The sequence below is a fragment of the Lutra lutra genome, chromosome 3 (assembly GCF_902655055.1).
Source record: "Lutra lutra chromosome 3, mLutLut1.2, whole genome shotgun sequence".
Taxonomy (NCBI): Eukaryota; Metazoa; Chordata; class Mammalia; order Carnivora; family Mustelidae; genus Lutra; species Lutra lutra.
In genome coordinates, this window is record NC_062280.1 from 96,716,600 (window position 1) to 96,737,478 (window position 20,879).

A 20,879-nucleotide genomic window follows, 5' to 3' on the forward strand; every position below is an offset into this window, starting at 1 on the left:
GTAAACAGAAATATATATACTTTTGAAGATTTATGTAATATATCTATTTCATATGTACTTGAAATATACTTAAAACTGGCGATTTGGGGGTTGAAAATTAATATGAAGCTTGTGAGTTTTTATTGTCTGCAGCAATGGCAGATTTTGCCTTCCAAGTTGTTGGTTAATAGGCAAGTTTTATATGTAACTCATAATTATATATAATATGGTGGCACTAAATTCCTATCTCTAATAACTACTCTGAATGTAAATGGACTTAATGCTCCATTAAGAACACATAGGGTATCAGAGTGATTAAAAAAACATGACCCATTGATATGCTGTTTACAAGACACTCCTTTTAGACCCAAAGACACCTCTAGATGGAAAGTGAGGGGATGGAGAACGATCTACCATACTAATGGACATCAAAAGAAAGCAGGAGTAGCCACTCTTATATCAGACAAATTAGATTTTAAACCAATTACCGAAATAAGAGATGAAGAAGGACACTGTATCACAATACAGGGGTCTATCCCACAAGAAGATCTAACAATTATAAATATTTTTGTCCCCAACTTGGTTGCAGCCAATTATAAAATCAGTTAATAACAAACTTAAACTCATTGATAATACAATAATAGTAGAGGACTTTAACACCCCACTCAAAGCAACAGATAGATCATCTAAGCAGAAAATCAACAAGTAAACAAGGGCTTTGAATGACACACTGGACCAGAGGGACTTAACAGACATATTCAGAGCATTCATCCTAAAGCAGCAGAATATACATTCTTTTTGAGTGCACATGGAACATTATCCAGAACAGATCACATATTGGGTCACAACTCAGGCCTTAATGGGTGTAAAAAAAATGAGATCATAAACATGCATATTTCAGACGACAATGCTATGAAACTTTTTGACCACAAGAAAAAATTTGCAAACACCACATATACATGGAGGTTAAATGGGTTAACCAGGAAATTAAAGGAAAAATTTAAAAATACATGGAAGCAAATAAAAATGAAAACATGACAGTCCAAAACCTTTGGGATCAGCAACAGCAGTTCTAAGAGGGAAGTATATAGCAATACATGTCTTCCTCAAGATGCAAGAAAAGCCTCAAATACACAACCTAACCTTACATTTAAAGGAGATGGGAAAAGAACAGCAAATAATGCTGAGGGAAATAATTAAGGGAAATAATAAAAATTAGAACATAAATAAATGATATAGAAATAAAAAAAAAAAAACAGTAGAACAGATCAATGAAACTAGAAGCTGGTTCTTTGAAAGAATTAACAAAATCGAGAAACACCTACCCAGATTTATCAAAAAGAAAAGAGAATGGACCTAAATAAAAAAAAAAAAAACCACGAATGAAAGAAGAGAGATCACAAGCAAACCTCAGAAATACAATTATAAGAGACTGTTGTGAGTAATTATATGCCAAAAAAATTGAGTAATCTGCAAGATATGGACACATTCCGAGAAACATAAAAACAACCAAAACTGAAACAGGAAGTAATAGAAAATTTGAATAGACTCTAAACCAGGAAAGAAATTGAATCAGTAATCAAAAATCTCCCAACAGGGGCACCTGGGTGGCTCAGTGGGTTAAAGCCTCTGCCTTCGGCTCAGGTCATGGTCCCAGTGTCCTGCGATCGAGCCCCACATCGGGCTCTGTGCTCTGCAGGTAGCCTGCTTCCCCCTCTCTATCTGTCTGCCTCTCTGCCTACTTGTGATCTCTGTCTGTCAAATAAGTAAAATCTTTGAAAAAAAAAAAAATCTCCCAACAAATTAGAGTCCAGGGCTGGATGGCTTCCCTGGGGAATTCTACCAAACATTTAAAGAATTAATTCCTATTCTTCTGAAGCTGTTCCAAAAAGTAGAAATGGATGGGAAACCTCCAAACTTGTTAAATGAGGCCAGCGTCACCTTGATCTCAAAACAAGACAAAGACCCCACTAAAAAGGAGAATTACAGACCAGTATCCCTGATGAGCATGGATGCAAAAATTCTCAACAAGATACTAGCTAACTGAATGCAACAGTTCATATTCACCATAATCAAGGGTGATTTACTTCTAGGCTGCAGAGGTGGTTCAATATCCGCAAATCAATCAATGGGATTATATTAATAAAGAATAAGAACCATATGTATTCTCAATAGGTGCAGAAAAAGTACTCGACAAAATATAGCATCCTTTCTTGATAAAAATCCTCAAGAGAGTAGGGATAGAAGGAACATACCTCAGGATCATAAAGGCCATATACAAAAGACCCACAGGTAATATCATCCTCAGTGGGAAAAAACCGAGAGCTTTCCCCCTAAGGTCAGGAATACAGCAGGGATGTACACTCTCACCACTGTTATTCAGTATAGTACTGGTTCAGCTGGTTTTATAAATAGCTTCTGCACAGCAAAGGAATAAAAACTTCTGTAGAGCAAAGGAAACAATTAACAAAACTAAAAGGCAACTGATGGAATGGAAAAAGATATTTGCAAATGACATATCTGATAAAGGGCTAGTATCTGAAATCTCTAAAGAATTTACCAAACTCAGTACCCAAAAAAACCAAATAATTGGCAGTTAAGAATTGGGTAGAAGACATGAATAGACACTTTTCCAAAGAAAACATCCAGATGGCTAATAGACACATGAAAAAATGCTCAACATCATTCGCCATCAGGAAAATACAAATCAAAACCACAATGAGATACCACCCTCACACCCGTCAGAATGGCTAAAATAAACAACTCAGGAAATAACAGATGTTGTTGAGGATGCAGAGAGAGAGGAACCCTTTTGTACTGTTGGTGGGAATGAAAACTGGTATAACCATTCTGGAAAGCAGTATGGAGGTTCCTCAAAAGCTTAAAAACAGAATTACCCTACAACCCAGCAATTGCACTACTAGGTATTTATCCAAGGATACGAAAATGCTAATTGAATGGAGCACATGCACCCTAACTTTACAATAGCACTATCAAAAATTTCCAAATTATGGAAAGAGCCCAAATGTCCATCGACTGATGAATGGATAAAGAGGATGTGGTATGTATAAACAATGGAATATTACTCAGCAATCTAAAAGAATGAAATGTTGCCATTTGCAACAACGTAACTAGAACTAGAGTGTATTATGGTAAGCAAAATGAGTCAGAGGAAAAAATACTGTATGATTTCACTCATATGTGGAACTTAAGGAGCAGACCTATAAACATAGAGGAAGGGAAGGAAAAACAAAATAAGATAACAGATAGGGAGCAAACCATAAAAGACTCTTAAATACAAAGAAACTGGGGCTTGAGGGAGGGGAGATGGCTGGGAGGATGTGATAAATAGGTAATAGGCATTAAAGAGGACACTTTTTGGAGGAGCCCTGGGTGTTATATATAGGTGATGAATCAATAAATTCTATTCCTAAAACCAATACTATACTTTATGTTAACTAAGTTGAATTTAAATAAATAAAAAAATAGAACTATCATATGATCGCACTACTGGGTATTTCCCCTAAGAATATGAAAACACTAATTCCAAAGGATATATGCATTCCTAGTTTATTGCAGGATTATTTACAATATCCAAATTATGGAATCAGCCCAAGTGCCAACTGGTGGATGAATGAATGAAGAAGGTGTGGTGTGTATATATATGTGCACATACAATGGGATACTGTTCTGCTATAAAAATGAATGAAATCTTGCATTTATACCAACCTGCAGTGTTATAGATTATAATACTAAATAAATAAGCCAATCAGAGAAAGACAAGTATCAATGATCTCACTTGTATGTGATATTTAAGAAACAAAACAAGTGAACAAGGAGAGAAAAAAGAGACAAACCAAGAAATGGACTCTTACCTGTAGAGAAAAAAACAGAAGCTTATTGGTGGGGAGGTAGGTTGGAGTGGATGAATGAAATAAGTGACAGTGATTAAGAGTACTCGTACCTTGATGATTACTTGTTGAAGCACTATATTGTATACCTGAAACTAATATAACACTGTATGTTAACTACACTGGAATTAAAATTTTAAAAATAAATAAATTTTAAAAATTTTGAATGCAATTGTTATATTGTTATGTTGTACTATTTAGAAGCTCTGCCATTTCTCTTAAGGGGTACAGAACTGCAGAAGATTGACTCTAGCCTTTATATTTTTACTGGTGATACAGAAAATGCAAAAGTAATGTGTTTTATTATTAATGTATTTATTTATCTAGTTACTTCATTCTACAAACTGATTAGGAGCCTAGCACTATATATACAAAGACGAGTAAGACATATTCTTTGTCCTCATCAGTTTTATGAGGTAGCAAAGGAGATAAATATGTACATGAATAATTTCATTACAGTCTGGGAAAAAATACTATAGATATATGAATAATTAAGTATTTCAAAATATGAGCAGTCTCTTTAGGCCAATGTTTGTCTGCATAAAGTTGTATCCTCCACTCCTCATTCCTATGCTTTGGATCACCCCTCAGCGAGTGAATTTTTGTTGTCACAATTTCAAGCACTCTGCTGGCCTTTAGTGTGACAGTCCAGGAATACGAAATGCCTTGCAGTGCACTGGACAGCCCTGCAATACTAAGTATTGTCTTCAAAATTCCAGTAGCACCGGGCTTGAAAAATACTGCTATCCTCTTTGTGGGAAGGCTTCAATGAATAGTCAGCTAATATTTAAGTATCCCTTTTATCCATGATTCTAGAAATAAATATTCTTATAGGATAATGTCCTTATCCTAGTAAAATGTGGCTTTGTGGACGTCAAACTCTTCCAAAGAGCATTTAACCAATATTTAGTTTTGGTTAACCAAAACCTTAAATTTTAGATTCTGATTAATCATACCTGAAAACTGTCAAATCTTAAGAGAATTTTAGTTTTAGCAGTGTAATACCATCTCTTTTACTTTTCCCCTTATTTTCTTTATTTTCCTTCTCCCAAAGAGTTGTGTTATGATAACTTGATTACTTGATTAATATTTTTAAATTACATAGATATTTTTTCTTTCTAGGAGAATATCGACTGGCAAAGTGACAGTTCTGGGTTATGGTCTTTTAACCACAGATGCGGAGACTCTGATAGATGCATTGAATACTCAGAAGTTCGAAGTAGTTATAGTGGATGAATCACACTACATGAAGTCCAGGAATGCAGCCCGCAGCAAGATCCTATTGCCAATAATACAGAAAGCCAAACGAGCCATTCTTCTTACAGGAACTCCAGCTTTGGGACGACCTGAAGAGGTATTAAAATCCTTAAATTTTGGCTTAAAAAAAGAATCTCTCGCCCCCCCCCAAAAAAAAATCACTGGGAATTTCTAGATTGTTATTAATGATTAAATACATCTTTTACTATGATTGTTTTCTCTGTTTACATGTGAACCTTACCTGTGCTTGTGCATGTATAAAAAAAGTAGTTTTTACTTTCAGCATAAGGTTTTCGTATTTAGTATACATGTGTAATATTAATCACATTTGTTTTCTTGTGATTCTCATACGCTTTTAGTCTTCATTTATCCAGTTTCTTTGACATTATAAGCTCCTTAGGATTGGAATTTAATCCATTTTGTATCTTAGCAATTACATTACAGAACTTCTTTCTGTTTCCCCTTTACTTCAAGATACATGTTTGAGGGCGCCTGGGTGGCTCAGTGAGTTAAAGCCTCTGCCTTCAGCTCAGGTCATGATCCCAGGGTCCTGGAATCGAGCCCCACATAGGGCTCTCTGGTCAGCAGGGAGCCTGTTTCCTCCTCTCTCTCTCTGCCTGCTTCTCTGCCTACTTGTGATCTCTGTCTGTCAAATAAATAAAATCTTTGAAGAAAAAAAAAAAAAAGATACATGTTTGAGGGGTGCCTGGGTGGCTCAGTCAGTTAAGCATTGGACTCTTGGTATTGGCTCAAGTCATGATTTCAGGGTTGTGGGATGAGCCCTGCTTAGGGCTCCACACTGAGCACAAAGTCTCACTCTAAGAGCTATGTAGATTATGGAGTAGTTAAAGGGTTGGAAAGAAGAAATGGTGGATGAAATTCTTATGAGTCTGTAAGGGTCACTGTAACCTTAGAGAAGCCCTTTCCGTTAATGGACACTGAGTCATAGAAAAAAACGTACTTTTTGTCTTGTAGGGTTTTAAGAGTTAAAGGATATACTGATTTGAAAGTATCTTTCTCTGTGCCCTAGCACATGGTAAGCACTCAACATACAATAGCCATTTTTATTACTGATTAGTAAACAAACTATGGGAGGTAACTATTGATAGGGTATATTATATTCATTCATTTTCACATGTTAAACCAACCTTACATTCCATGATCAATCTCTCTTGACTGTATGTCATTCTTTTATTTGTTTCTGAATTCACTTTGCTTTATTTTGCTGATGATTTTTGTGTGTATATTCACAAGAGTGATCTGTAGTTTTATTGTTTTACCTTTGTTTTTGGTAACAAGACAATACTGGTTTCACAGAATGAGGTGGGAAGTATTCTTTCCTTTTCTAAGAGGAGTTTGTGAAACATTGGTATTACTTCTTTTTTAAGTATTTGGTAGAATTTAGTGGATAAGCCATCTGGGCCTGAGTTTTTCTTTGTGGATAGTTGTTAAATTAATCATTCAGTCTCTTCACTGAATATATGTCTATTCAGATTGTATATTTCTTGTTGAGTCATTTTGACACTTTGTGTCTTTTTCCACTTTATCTAAGGTATCTAAGTTATTAGCATACAGCTGGTCATAATATTCCCTTATAATCCTTGGTATTTCTGTGAGGTTGATAGTAATGTCCCCTCATTTATTTCTGACTTTGGTAACTTGAGTCTTTTCTCTGTCTCTTTTTTAATTTGGTTAGTCTAAGCTAAAATTTTCTCAATTTTCTTGTTCTTTCCAAAACCAATTATTTGGTTTCATTGATTATTTTTTCTGTTGTTTTTCCATTTTCTATGTTGTTTATTTCCATTCTAGTCTTTATTATGTTATACCTTTTGTCTGTTTTGCATTTTGTGTACTCTTTCGTTCCCAGTATCTTAGGTAGAAAGTTAGATAATTGTTTTGAGATCTTTTTTCTTTCTTTTTTTTTTTTTTAAAGATTTTATTTATTTATTTGAGAGAGAGAGAGAATGAGAGAGAGAGCATGAGAGGAGAGAGGTTAGCGGGAGAAGCAGACTCCCTGCTGAGCAGGGAGCCCGATGTGGGACTCGATCCTGGGACTCCAGGATCATGACCTGAGCCGAAGGCAGTTGCTTAACCAACTGAGCCACCCAGGCACCCCTCTTTTTTCTTTTTTAATGGAGACATATATAGCTATAAATTTCACTCCTTGGAAAACATACTGGCAATTACTTAGAAAGTTAAAAATAGAGTTACCAGAAGATGTAGAATTCCATTTTTAAGTTTATACCCAAAGAACATGAAAACATAAGTTCACAAAAATACTATATACAGATGTTCATAGTAACATTATTTATAATATCCAAAAAGTAGAAAGAAGCCAGTGTCCATAACTAATGAATGGATAATGAAAATGCAGCTATAAAAAGGAATGAAATACTGATACATTCTACGGCATGGGTGAACCTTAAAAGCATTATGCTAAGTGAATGAAGTCAGACAGAGAGGCTTCATATTACATGATTCTGTTTATGTGAAATATTCAGAAAGGCAAAGTAATGGAAATGGGAATCAGATTAGTGATTGCCGGGAGTGATGGAGAGGGAGAATGGGAAATGACTAGTAATGGGTATGGACTTCCTGTTGTGATAAAAATATTTAAGAATTACATAGTGGTGGGGCGCCTGGGTGGCTTGGTGGGTTAAGCCTCTGCCTTCGGCTCGGGTCATGATCTCAGGGTCCTGGGATCAAGTCCCACATCGGGCTCTCTGCTTGGCAGGGAGTCTGTTCCTCCTCTCTCTCTCTTTCTGTCTGCCTCTCTGCCTACTTGTGATCTCTCTGTCAAATAAATAAATTTTTTAAAAAACGAATTAGATAGTGGTGATTGAGGCTCTTTGTGAATATACAAAGAGCCATTGAATTGTACACTTTACAAGTGTGAATAATGAAAGTGGTATATGAATTGTTTCTCACTAAAGCAGCTCTTTCAAAAAAAAGTATACTAAAATAACAGTGAGACACTACTATGTGCAACCTCTCAAGTTATAAAAATGAAAAGATTTCATGATGCTATTGCTGGGACCTGCTTTTTACAGTATATAGCACAGTAGCATCCATCAAACTTCAAAAAACATATATTTTAAACCTCCTATTTCATTTCTGAAAATATATCCTATGGACTCATCTTATGGAAATACAGATTGGTGGGTGGGTGAGTGGGTGAATGGATGGATGAATAAATAGATAAATGAGTGATAGATGAGATGTAGATACATATACCTACACCTACATATATATGAATGCACACATACACACCCATAGACTTACCTGAAGTTATTAACTTTTATAATTGTGTAAAAGCTAGAAATACCCTATATGTCCATGATCAAGAGACTGTTTAAATATCTTATAGTACTTCTGTGTAATAATGGTTGCCATGAGTCTTTAAATGGTGCTTTATTATACTAATACCATTGCTTAGGTACTTTTCAAAACTAAGTAAAAATAGATATACTCTAATGATGTCTAAGACATATTTTAGGGGACAAAATCATAGTTTTATATGTATAATATCATCCTCATGTGAATAAAAGAGAATATATACATATCCCTATGTAGGCATGCAAGATATATAAATGTATACTAGAGAAAAGTATAGCAGTTACCCTTGAAGAATAGGATGGCAGAGATGGGTGGATGGAGGAAAAGGAGGAGACTTTACTATTTGCTATTTTTTAAACTAGATTTATCATAGTAATAATATTTACTTGAAAATACTGCTACATATTGAGAAAACTTGTATTGTTACAGCTTTTCATGCAGATTGAAGCTCTCTTTCCACAAAAATTTGGAACGTGGACCGAGTATGCCAAAAGATACTGTAATGCACATATCAGGTATGACAAAATACTTTCTATAAATTTTAATTCTTACATATTTACTGTGAACATAAGGGTTTTATTAGTCATTCTTGGCTCCAGTGCTTTTCAAACTTGTAGCTATGGAATAATTTCTTTAAGTAAAATCTTGTGGGGCTCCTGGGTGGTTTAGTCGGTTAAGTGTCTGCCTTGGGCTCAGATACTGATCCCAGGGTCCTGGGATCGAGCCCCGAATGAGGCTCCCTGCTCAGCAGGGGGGACTTATTCTCCCTCTCCCTTTGCCACAACCCCTTGGGCTTGTGCTCTCTCTCTCTCCCTCTCATATAAATAAATAAATCTTTAAAAAAATTTTTTTCAGTGTTCCAAGATTCATTGTTTATGTACCACACCCAGTGCTCCATGCAATATGTGCCCTCCTTAATACCCACCACCAGGCTCACCCCATCTCCCCACCCACCTCCCCTCCAAAACCCTCAGTTTTGTTTCTCAGAGTCCACAGTCTCTCATGCTTCGTCTCTCCTTCCGATTTCCCCCAGTTCACTTTTCCTTTCCTTCTCCTATTCTTTATGCTCCTTATTCCTTATGCTCCACAAGTAAGTGAAACCATATGATAATTGACTCTCTCTGCTTGACTTATCTCAGTCAGCATAATCTCCTCCAGTCCCATCCATGTTGATACAAAAGGTGGGTATTCATCCTTTCTGATGGAGGCATAATATTCCATTGTATATATGGACCATATCTTCTTTATCCATTCGTTTGTTGAAGGGCATCTTGGTTCTTTCCACAGTTTGATGTTTGTGGCCATTGCTGCTATGAACATTGGGGTGTAGCTTTATTTTTAATTTTTTAAAATTATTTTTATTAACATATAATGTATTATTTTTCCTCAGGGGTACAGGTTTGTGAATCATCAGGCTTACACATTTCACAGCACTCAACATAGCCCATACCCTCCCCAATGTCCATAACCCAACAACACTATCCCTACCCCCACCCCCCAGCAAAACCTCAGTTTGTTTTGTGAGATTAAGAGTCTCTGATGGTTTGTCTCCCTCCCAATCCCATCTTGTTTCATTTTTTCCTTCCCTACCCCCCAAACCCCCCCGCCCTGTCTCTCAAATTCCTCATATCAGAGAGATAATATTGATAATTGTCTTTCTCTGATTGACTTATTTCACTCAGCGTAATACCCTCCAGTTCCATCCAGGTCATTGCAAATGGCACGATTTCATTTTCTTTTGATGACTGCATAGTATTCCATTGTGTGTGTGTGTGTATATGTGTGTGTGTGTGTGTGTGTGTGTGTGTATACACACACACACACCACATCTTCTTTATCCGTTCATCTGTTGATGGACATCTAGGTTCTTTCCATAGTTTGGCTATTGTGGACATTGCTGCTATAAACATTCAGGTACACATGCCCCTTTGGATCACATTTATATCTTCAGGGTAAATCCCCAGTAGTGCGATTCCTGGGTCATAGGGTAGCTCTATTTTCAACTTTCTGAGGAACCTCCATGCTGTTTTCCAGAGTGGCTGCACCAGCTTGCATTCCCACCAACAGTGTAGGAGGGTTCCCCTTTCTCTGCATCCTCTCCAACACTTGTTGTTTACTGTCTTGTTAATTTTGGCTGTTCTAACTGGTGTATGGTGGTATCTCACTGTGGTTTTTATTTGAATCTCCCTGATGGCTAATGATGATGAACATTTTTTCATGTGTCTGTTAGCCATTTTTGGAGTAGTGTCTGTTCATGTCTTCTGCCCATTTTTTGACGCAATTATCTGTTTTTTGAGTGTTGAATTTGAGGAGTTCTTTATAGATCTTGACTATCAGCCCTTTGTCTATAGTGTCATTTACGAATGTCTTCTCCCATTCCATGGGTTGCCTCTTTGTTTTGTTGACTGTTTCCTTTGCTGTGCGGAAGATTTTGATCTTCTTGAAGTCCCAAAAGTTCATTTTCGCTTTTGTTTCTTTTGTGTTTGGAGACATGTCTTGAAAGAAGTTGCTGTGGCCAGTGTCAAAGAGGTTACTGCCTATGTTCTCTAGGATTTTGATAGATTCCTGCTTCACGCTGAGGTCTTGTATACATTTTGAGTTTATCTTTGTGTATGGTGTAAGAAAATGGTCAAGTTTCATTCTTCTATACAGAGCTGTCCAATTTTCCCAGCACCATTTATTGAAGAGACTGTCTTTTTTCCACTGGATATTTTTTCCTGCTTTGTCGAAGATTATTTGACCAAAGACTTGCAGGTCCATATCTGGGCTCTCTACTCTGTTCCACTTGTTTGTCTGGTTTTGTACCAGTACTATACTGTCTTGGTGATTACAGTTTTATAGTAAAGCTTGAAATCAGCCAATGTGATGGCCCCAGTTTTGTTTTTCTTTTTCCAACATTTCCTTAGCAATTCAGAGACTTTTCTGGTTCCATACAAATTCTAGGATTGTTTGTTCCAGCACTTTGAAAAATGCCGGTGAAATTTTGTTCGGGATGGCATTAAGAGTATAGATTGTTCTGGGCAGTATAGACATTTTAACAATGTTTATTCTTCTGATCCATGAGCATGGAATGTTTTTCCATCTTTTTGTGTCTTCTTCAGTTTCTTTCATGAGTGTTCTGTAGTTCCTTGAGTACAGATCCTTTACCTCTTTGGTTAGGTTTATTCCTAGGTATCTTATGGTTCTTGGTGCTATAGTAACTGATATTCCTTTCTTTATTTTCATTGTTAGTGAATAAGAAAGCAACTGATTCCTGTGCATTGATTTTGTATCCTGCCATATTACTGAATTGGTGTATGAGTTCTAGTAGTTTAGGGGTGGAGTCTTTTGGGTTTTCCATATAAAATATCATGTCATCTGCAAAGACAGTTTGACTTCTTCTTTGCCAATTTGAATACCTTTTATTTCTTTTTGTTATCTGATCATTGTTGCTAGGCTTCTAGTACTATGTTGAACAAGAGTGGCGAGAGTGGGCATCCTTGTCATGTTCCTGATCTCAAAGGGAAGGCTGTCAGCTTTTCTCCATTGAGAATGATATTCGCTGTGGGTTTTTCATGGATAGATTTTATAAAATTGAGGAATGTTCCCTCTACCCCTATACTTTGAAGAGTTTAAATCAGAAATGGATGCTGGATTTTGTCAAATGCTTCTTCTGCCTCAATTGAGAGGACCATGTGGTTCTTCTCTCTTCTGTTATTAATTTGTTCTGTCACACTGATTGATTTGTGAATCTTGAACCGCCCTTGCATCCCAGGGATAAATCCCACCTGGTCATGGTGGATATTCTTTTTAATGTACTGTTCTGTCCTATTAGCTAGGATCTTGTTGAGAATATTAGCATCCATATTCATCAGGGTTATTGGTCTGAAATTCTCCTTTTTGATGGGGTCTTTGCCTGGTTTGGGGATCAGGGTAATGCTGGCTTCATAGAAAGAATCTGGAAGTTTTCCCTCTGTTTCTATTTTCTGAAACAGCTTCAAAAGAATAGGTATTATTTCTTCTTTGAATGTTTGGTAGAATTCCCCAGGGAATCTGTCAGGTCCTGGGTTCTTGTTTTTTGGGAGGTTTTGATCACTGCTTCAATCTTTAGTAGATATTGGTCTATTCAGTTGTCAATTTCTTCCATTTCAGTCTTGGTAGTTTATAGGTTTCCAGAAATGTATCCATTTTTTCCTTGGTTGCTTAACTAATTGGCATATCAATGTTGATAATTTCTGATGATTGTTTCTATTTTTTTGGTGTTAGTCACAATCTCTCCCCTTTCATTCATAATTTTATTAATTTTGGTCCTCTACTTTTGGATTAGTTTGGCTAGTGGCTTATCGATCTTATTAATTCTTTCAAAGAAGCAGCTTCTAGTTTTATTGATATGTTCTACCATATCTCTAGTTTCTAACTCATTGGTGTCTGTTCTAATCTTGATTATTTCCCTTCTTGAGTGTGGGGTTGGCTTAATGTGTTGTTAATTTTCCAGTTCCTTAAGGTGTAAAGAGAGCTGGTGTATTCGGGATTTTTCAATTTTTTTTGAGGGAGGCTTGGATGTATGTCTATGTATTTCCCCCTTAGGACTGCCTTTGCTGTATCCCACAGGTTTAGGACCAATTTGTGTTCATTCTCATTGGTTTCCATGAATTGTTTAAGTTCTTCTTTGATTTCCTGTTGATCCAAACATTCTTGAGCAGGATGGTCTTTAGCTTTCAAGTGTTTGAATTCCTTCCAAACTTTTTCTTGTGGTTGAGTTGCAGTTTCAAAGCATTGTAGTCTGAGTATGCAGGGAATAATCTTAGTCTTTTGGTATCAGTTGAGCCCTAATTTGTGAACCAGTATGTGGTCTGTTCTGGAGAAAGTTCCATGTGCACTCGGAAGAATGAGTATTCTGTTGTTTTAGGGTGGAATATTCTGTATATATCTATGAAGTCTATCTGGTCCAATGTGTCATTCAAAGCTCTTGTTTCTTTATCAATTTTCTGCTTAGATGATCTGTTACTGAGAGTAGCATGTTAAGATCCCCTACAATTAATGTATACATATCAATGTGAATCTTTATTTTGATTAACAGTTGTCTTATGTAGTTGGCTTCTGCCATATTGGGGGCCTAAATATTTACAATTGTTAGATCTTCTTGGTGGATAGACCCTTTAAGAATGATGTAGAGTCCTTCTGTATCTCTGACTACATACAGTCTTTAGCTTAAAAATCTAATTTATCTGATATGAGAATAGCTACCCCAAGCTTTCTTTTGAGGCCCGTTGGCATGAAAGATGGTTCTCCATCCCTTCATTTTCAGTCTAGTTGTATCTCTAGGTTCCAAATGTGTCTCTTGTAGACAGCATATGGACAGGTCCTGTTGTTTTATCCAGTCTGCAACCCTGTGCCAATTTATGGGAGCATTTAGGCCATTCACATTGAGGGTGATTATTGAAAGGTTAGTTTTTATTGACGTCGTGTTGCCTATGAAGTCCTTGTTTCTATAGATTGTCTCTGTAAGTTTCTGTCCTATGTCCATTTTTGGGTTCTTTCTTCTTTTATAGAAGCCCCCTTAATATTTCTTATATTGCCGGCTTGGTGGTCACATACCCTTAAACCTTGCCGGTCTTGGAAGCTCTTTATCTCTCCATCCATTTTGAATGTCAGCCTTGCTGGATAGTATTCTTGGCTGCATGTTCTTCGCATTTAGTGCCCTGAATATGTCTTGCCAGCCCTTTCTAGCTTGCCAGGTCTGTGGACAGGTCTGATGTTATTCTGATGGAACCTCCTTTATACATAAGGAATCTCCTCCCCCTAGCTGCCCTTAGGACTTCTTGTCTAAAATTATAATTTGTGAATTTCACAGTTAAGTGTCTGGAGGTTTTTCTAGATTCACTGATCATGGGGGGTGTCCTTTCTGCCACTAAGGCACGAACACTTGTTCAATTCCCCAGACTGGGGAAATTTTCATCCAGAATTTGTTCAACTGTATCTTCTAGTCTTCTCTCTTTCTCCATCATCTCAGGGATCCCAATAATTCTGACATTGGAATGTTTCATGGCGTCATATATTTCCCTAACTTTGTTTTCATGGCTTCTAAACTGTTTGTTCCAGGCCTCCTCCTGATCCTTCTTTTCTTTTTAAAAGGTTAAAAAAATAAAATCTTGTGTGAAAGACATAATACATAAAATAAATTTTTAAAAGTAGATAATGGCATTCTTTCTTTAAATTTTTACCTTCCATTTTATATTTGAAATTATTTATTTGTATTGACTGGATAAATGTGCACAATGTAGAAAAGTGAAAAGTAAGTTCCCATCCACTCACGTCTCCCAGCCAGCCATTTCGCTTCCCAGGTAACCAGTGTTGGCAGTTTATTTTGTATACTTCTGGAGATACTCCATGAATGAAAATGCATATGTGATTATGTATGTATAATATGTTTTATTTTATTGTTACGTATATCGCAATATAAGGTACACATTGTTTTGCGGTTTGCTCTCTTCACGTAGTATGTGTTAGAAATCCTTCCCTATCAGTTCCTAAAAGAACTTTAACATTCTTTTTATTTTTAAATGCTTCACTTAGGGATGACTAGGTGGCTCAGACAGTTAAACATTTGCCTTCAGCTCAGATCATGATCCCAGGGTGCTGGAATCGAGTCCAGCATCAGGTTCCTAGTTTAGTAGGGAGTCTGCTTCTCCCTCTCCCTTTGCTGCTCCCCCTGCTTGAACTCTCTCTCTCTGACAAATAAATAAATAAAATCTCAAAAACTACTAAATAAATAAATAAATAAATGCTGTGTGTATTCCACTGTTTGTATGCATTGTAATTTATTCAGTTACTAGTAGCAGACCTCTGTTGGTGGTACATAGCTGTTGCATGCAATACCACATTCAATATCCTTGCATGTTTTGAGAGGGAGTACATTATATTGGCAAAAAGCATGAAGACTAGAGCTAGACCACCTTTCTTTTATATTCATTTCCAGTACTTACCACATTTAATTTTACAAAAGTAACTTTACCTCCCTATACCTTAGTGTCTTCAGCTGTTAAAAAAAAAAAAATTATTCTTACCTCAGAGAGTTATTAGGAGACTTACACTAGCTAATATTTATAAAGGGCTTGAACAGTCAGTGCCACACAGTGAGCACTCAATAATTTTGAGCTATTTTAATACTTGATGTTACACATGCAGGAATGCATCTGTAGGATAAATTTATAGAACTGGAATTGCTGATACAAATGGGCATGTGTATTTTTACATTTTTTAGATTGTTGCAGACTCCTCCACTAACATTATACTAATTTGTATTCCCACCAGCAATAAGATTGTCTCTTTCCCCATACTTTCCCAACCTAATATATATAATAATACAATATATAATATATATTAATAATTAATATTAATAATATTAATAATATATATATTATTTTATCTTGCTGATGTCTTCTGAATGTTGCCTTCTTATGTTATTAATGCAGTTGAGCATTTTTTTCATACATATAAGAGACATTTATACTTTTTTCCCTACTAATTGTCCATTTATGTTCTTTGCCCTTCAACCTACTAAACTTACTGGCTATTTTTTTCTTATCAATATACTGGAAATCTTTATATATTATAGAAATCAGCTCTCTGTCTATGATACAAGTCCCTCACATTTTTCCCAGTGTTTGTGTGTGTGTGTGTGTGTGTGTTTTCCTTTATCCTTTCTACAACTTTTTAAACTAACCCTAGTATGTTTTGATGCTTTTTAAAGGGCTTTAGAGCACAGAGATAGAAAGAGTCCTTCCATATTGTTTGTATGAAGGCATTTTAACACTGATAGCAAAATCAGATATCATACAGAAAAAAAAAGAACCTTTTTACTTAAAATTATAAACGTAGAAATCCTTAATATAAACCGGAAACTCATGAAAGACTTAATGTTAACCAGATGCAAATAGAAGTCATATCAGCAAGTATAGTTTAATATTAGAAAATGTATTAATATAGTCATTACTAATGAAAAGGAAAAAACTTAATTATATCATCTTCATATATGCTGAGATGTAATTTGATCAAATTCAACATCCATCCTTTTATAATATTTATAATTTTTAAATTATTGAAGTATAGTTGACATACGATGATAAATTAATTTCAGGTCTACAACATAGTTATTTGACAATTCTGTACATTCCTCAGTGCTCACCACAGTAAGTGTAGTGACCATCTGTCACCATTCAACATTTTTACAATGTTACTGATTTTATTCCATATACTGTGCTTTTCATCTCCATGTCTTATTTATACTATAACTGAAAAATTCTACCTCTTAATCCCCTTTACCTATTTTACTCGACTCCCCACCTCCACTCCACCCTGGCAACTACCAGTTTGTTCCCTGTGGTTAAGATTATGTTTAGTTTGTTTGTTTGTTTGTTCATTTATTTTTTTTTTTTTTAGATTCCACATATAAGTTAAATCATATGGTGTTTTTCTTTCTCTGTCTTATTTCACTTAGCATAATACCCTCTAGGTCCATCCATTTTGTCTTAAATGGCAAGATACCATTTCTTTTTATGGCTGATGGTTATTTCTAATATTTATATACCACATCTTCTTTATCCGTTCATCTATCAGTGCACACTTGGGCTGCTTCCATAATTTGGCTATTGTAAATGATGCTACTGTAAACAAAGGGGTCCATGTGTATTTTGAATTAGTGTTTTTGTTTTCTTTGGGTAAATACCCACTAATGGAATTGCTGGATCAAATGTTATTTCTCTTTTTAAATTTTATAAGGAACTTCCATATTGTTTTCCACAGCGGTTGCATCAATTTACATTCCCAGTAACAGTGTGCACGGGATTCCTTTTCTCCACATCCTTGACAACACTTGTTTTTTTCTTTTCATACTAGCATTCTGACTGAGTTATATTTAGAAGAAGCTGTAAATACAAATATGATTTGGAGAAGGCAGCACATTCATATTTGCATTTCCTTGATAATTAGTTAGCAGTGTTGATTGAGCATCTTTCCATGTGTCTATTGGCTATATGTATTTCTTTGGGGAAATGTCTGTTCAGATCCTCTGGCCGTTTTTTTTTTTGTTTTGTTTTGTTTTTTTTAATTTTATTTATTTATTTGACAGAGAGAAATCACAAGTAAGCAGAGAGGCAGGCAGAGAGAGAGGAGGAAGCAGGCTCCCTGCTGAGCAGTAAGCCCGATGTGGGGCTCGAACCCAGGACCTGGGATCATGACCTGAGCCGAAGGCAGCGGCTTAACCCACTGAGCCACCCAGGCGCCCCCCTCTGGCCGTTTTTTAATCACGTTGTTTGCTCTTTTGGTATTGAGTTTTATAAGTCGTAATATATTGTAGATATTAACCCTTATTGGCTAGATCACTGGCAAATATCTCTCCCCATTCTCCAGGTTGCCTTTTTATTTTGTTGATAGTTTGCTTTGCAAAAGTTTTTTAGTTTGGTATAGTCCCAATAGTTTATTTTTGCTTTTATTCCCTTGCCTAAAGAGACAGTCCATAAATGTGTTGCTAAGGGTGATGTCTAAAAGATTACTGCTTCTGTTTTCTTGTAGGAATTTTATGATTTAAGGTCTCACATTTAGGTCTTTAATCCATTTTAATTTTATTTTTGTGTATGGTTTCAGAAAATAGTCCATTTTCATTTTTTTTGCATGTAGCTGTCCAGTTTTCATAACACCATTTATTCAAAAACCTGTCCTTAGCCTCATCGTATATTCTTGCCCCCTTTGTTATAGATTAGTTGACCATGTAAGCATGGGTTTATTTCTGGGTTCTCTATCCCATTCCATTAATCTATGTGTTTATTTTTGTGCCAATGACATATTCTCTGAATCCTGTGTCTTTGTATTATATCATGAAGTCAGGTATTGTTATACCTCTGGCTTTATTCTTTTTTTTTTTTTTTTTCAAGGTTGCTTTGGCTATTCCAGGTCTTTTGTGATTCCATATGAATTTTAGGATTATTCTAGCCCTGGGGTACCTGGATGGCTCAGTGGGTTAAAGCCTCTGCCTTTGGCTCAGGTCCTGATCCCTGGGTCCTGGGATGGAGCCCCACGTCAGGCTCTCTGCTCAGCAGGGAGCCTGCTTCCCTTCCTCTCTCTCTGCCTGCCTCTCTGCCTACTTGTGATCTCTGTCAAATAAATAAATAAAATCTTTTTTTTAAGATTTTTATTTACTTACTTGTTAGAGAGAGAGAGCATGAGCACAGGCAGACAGAGTTGTAGGCAGAGGCAGAGGGAGAAGCAGGCTCCCCGCTGAGCAAGGAGCCCGATGCGGGACTCCATCCCAGGACGCCGGGATCACGATCTGAGCCGAAGGCAGCCGCCCAACCAACTGAGCCACCCAGGCATCCCTAAATAAATAAAATCTTAAAAAAAAAAAAAGGATTATTCTAGTCCTGTGAAAAATATCATTAGTTTGTAGTAGGGATTATATTGATTCTGTAGATTGCTCTGTTTAGTGTGGACATTATAACAAGAGTAATTCTTCCAATCCATGAATATGTGGTTTTTAGTCATCTTAAGGTGTATGTGTTTATGTGTTCTGTGCTCAAAGCCACTGTATCCTATGAAACTTTAAATCCAGAGCAAGGATGTTCATTGGCATCACAGTTTACTTTATTCGGGTAGCACTAATCAGTTCAATTACCTCCAAAAAAGGTTAAAATTAAGAAGAAAAAGGCAAAATTATCATTATTTTCAGCTGATATTGTTTATTTGGAAGACCTGAGGGGATTCTCTTTTGCACAAAGCAGAAGAGAATTTATTAAGATGTCCTAGCACAAAGTTACTATTAAAAAATAAATTGTCTTTCTATACATAAATAATAATAAATAGTTTTAAGATATAATGCCAAAAAGACATGATCCTATATATTGTTAGGAAGCTTTTTGTTACAATTTTTGCAGACTATAAATGCCAAAAGTTTGCTTATATAAAACAAACATATTAATTGAATTTATCCTTGGGGAGTAGGAAATCCTAAATGATCAGAAAGCATTCCATCTTTTCTGATTTACTTTCCTATGACAATAGAAGTGTATAATTGTCCCTTTCTTGATTATCAACACACATCCTGTTTCAAAGAAAAATTTATATTTTGGAAATGATTTATGATGGGGGAGATTGTGTTCTTTTTTCTGTTTACTAGAGGAAACCATTTCAAGATTATTATTATTATGCTTCTCAAAAGATATTTTCTTCCAGATTCCATTTAAAAAATTTTTATGTTACTCCTTTTCTTCATTACCTTCAAACCAGTATGGTATCATAGACTCTGATTCAGATCAAGGCACTTCCTGGCATTTTAAGTTACTTTGGAATGTTAAATTTTTTCCATAATGTTTTCCTTTCATGAAGATGTCATTTTCACACTATAATTTTGTAGAAAGCAAATTATGGTTAGTTATTCAGTTCTAGACCCATATTTTATATTTGAAATATCATGACTGTATCCAAATGAAGTTAAATGAAGCTTAAGCAAAAGTACAACTTTATAAGGTTTATTTCATACATATGTGATCAAACAGAAGTATACTAATACAAAGGTGGCTTAGAGATGAGAAGTCTAGGTATAGGTAACTATTTATCTGGTTTGATTTGAGAGACACAAAGAAAATATTATTGAACCAGAACATCCCATGTCCATAATCATTTACATCATTCACTCTACTGCATTATATTTAGAGGATGGTATAAATGCAAATATTATTTGGATAAAGCAGCACATTCAGTTGTCAACCATTAGCACATCAGAGCTAGGAAAGACTTTACAGATCACCCAATCCTCCCCCCCCCCCACTTTATTACCTCGCAACATTAAATGGTTTGCCTAATACTTGACTTCATCTTGCATTTTTTTCTCACGTTTCCTGACAGTAAGAAAGACCTCAGGAATGGCAACTTTAATAAATGTTCTTTTACACAGAAAAAGAGGACACATAGGTAATCCAGTGAAGCATTCTGTTATCAGCAGCCACCTTCAAAAGGCATGCTATGGGAAGACAAATTTGTCCTCCCTGATGTCATGCTTAAAGGTTAAGAATATCTCAGCACATTTTTATGAAAATTAAAATTTCTTTACTGCTGATATTTTGTGCCATTTCTACCTCTTAGGAGAAATAGTTGTCTAAATTTTTATGAGAGGGAAAATGCTAAATGATAATACATATTAAAGGTATTTATAGCCATTTTCCAAAAGTGTTAATTAATAGGTCATGTCAGCTTCAAGAAATGTCTCTTATGAATTGCACTACTTTGTCCTCAGCACTGTCACATATAACGGTCTTATCCATGGGCTAAATAGAGGTCAGGTCTATTCCATTTGCAAATGGCTCAAATCTGAGAGAAATAGTTAATATACTGGATGGCAGAGATAAGTTTGAAAAATAATTAGAT

At 35.8% G+C, this 20,879-nt stretch overlaps 1 protein-coding gene across 3 annotated transcripts in view; it reads left to right on the forward strand.

The window, feature by feature from the left end:
- The window catches only part of ZRANB3 (zinc finger RANBP2-type containing 3), a 329,435-nt gene that overhangs the window by 173,199 nt on the left and 135,357 nt on the right, over positions 1-20,879 (forward strand). For all 3 annotated transcript variants that reach the window (XM_047722507.1, XM_047722509.1, XM_047722508.1), the window contains exons 5-6: positions 5,013-5,244; positions 8,913-8,998. In XM_047722507.1, the coding sequence (XP_047578463.1) occupies positions 5,013-5,244; positions 8,913-8,998 (318 nt within the window). The remainder of the gene's footprint in view (positions 1-5,012; positions 5,245-8,912; positions 8,999-20,879) is intronic.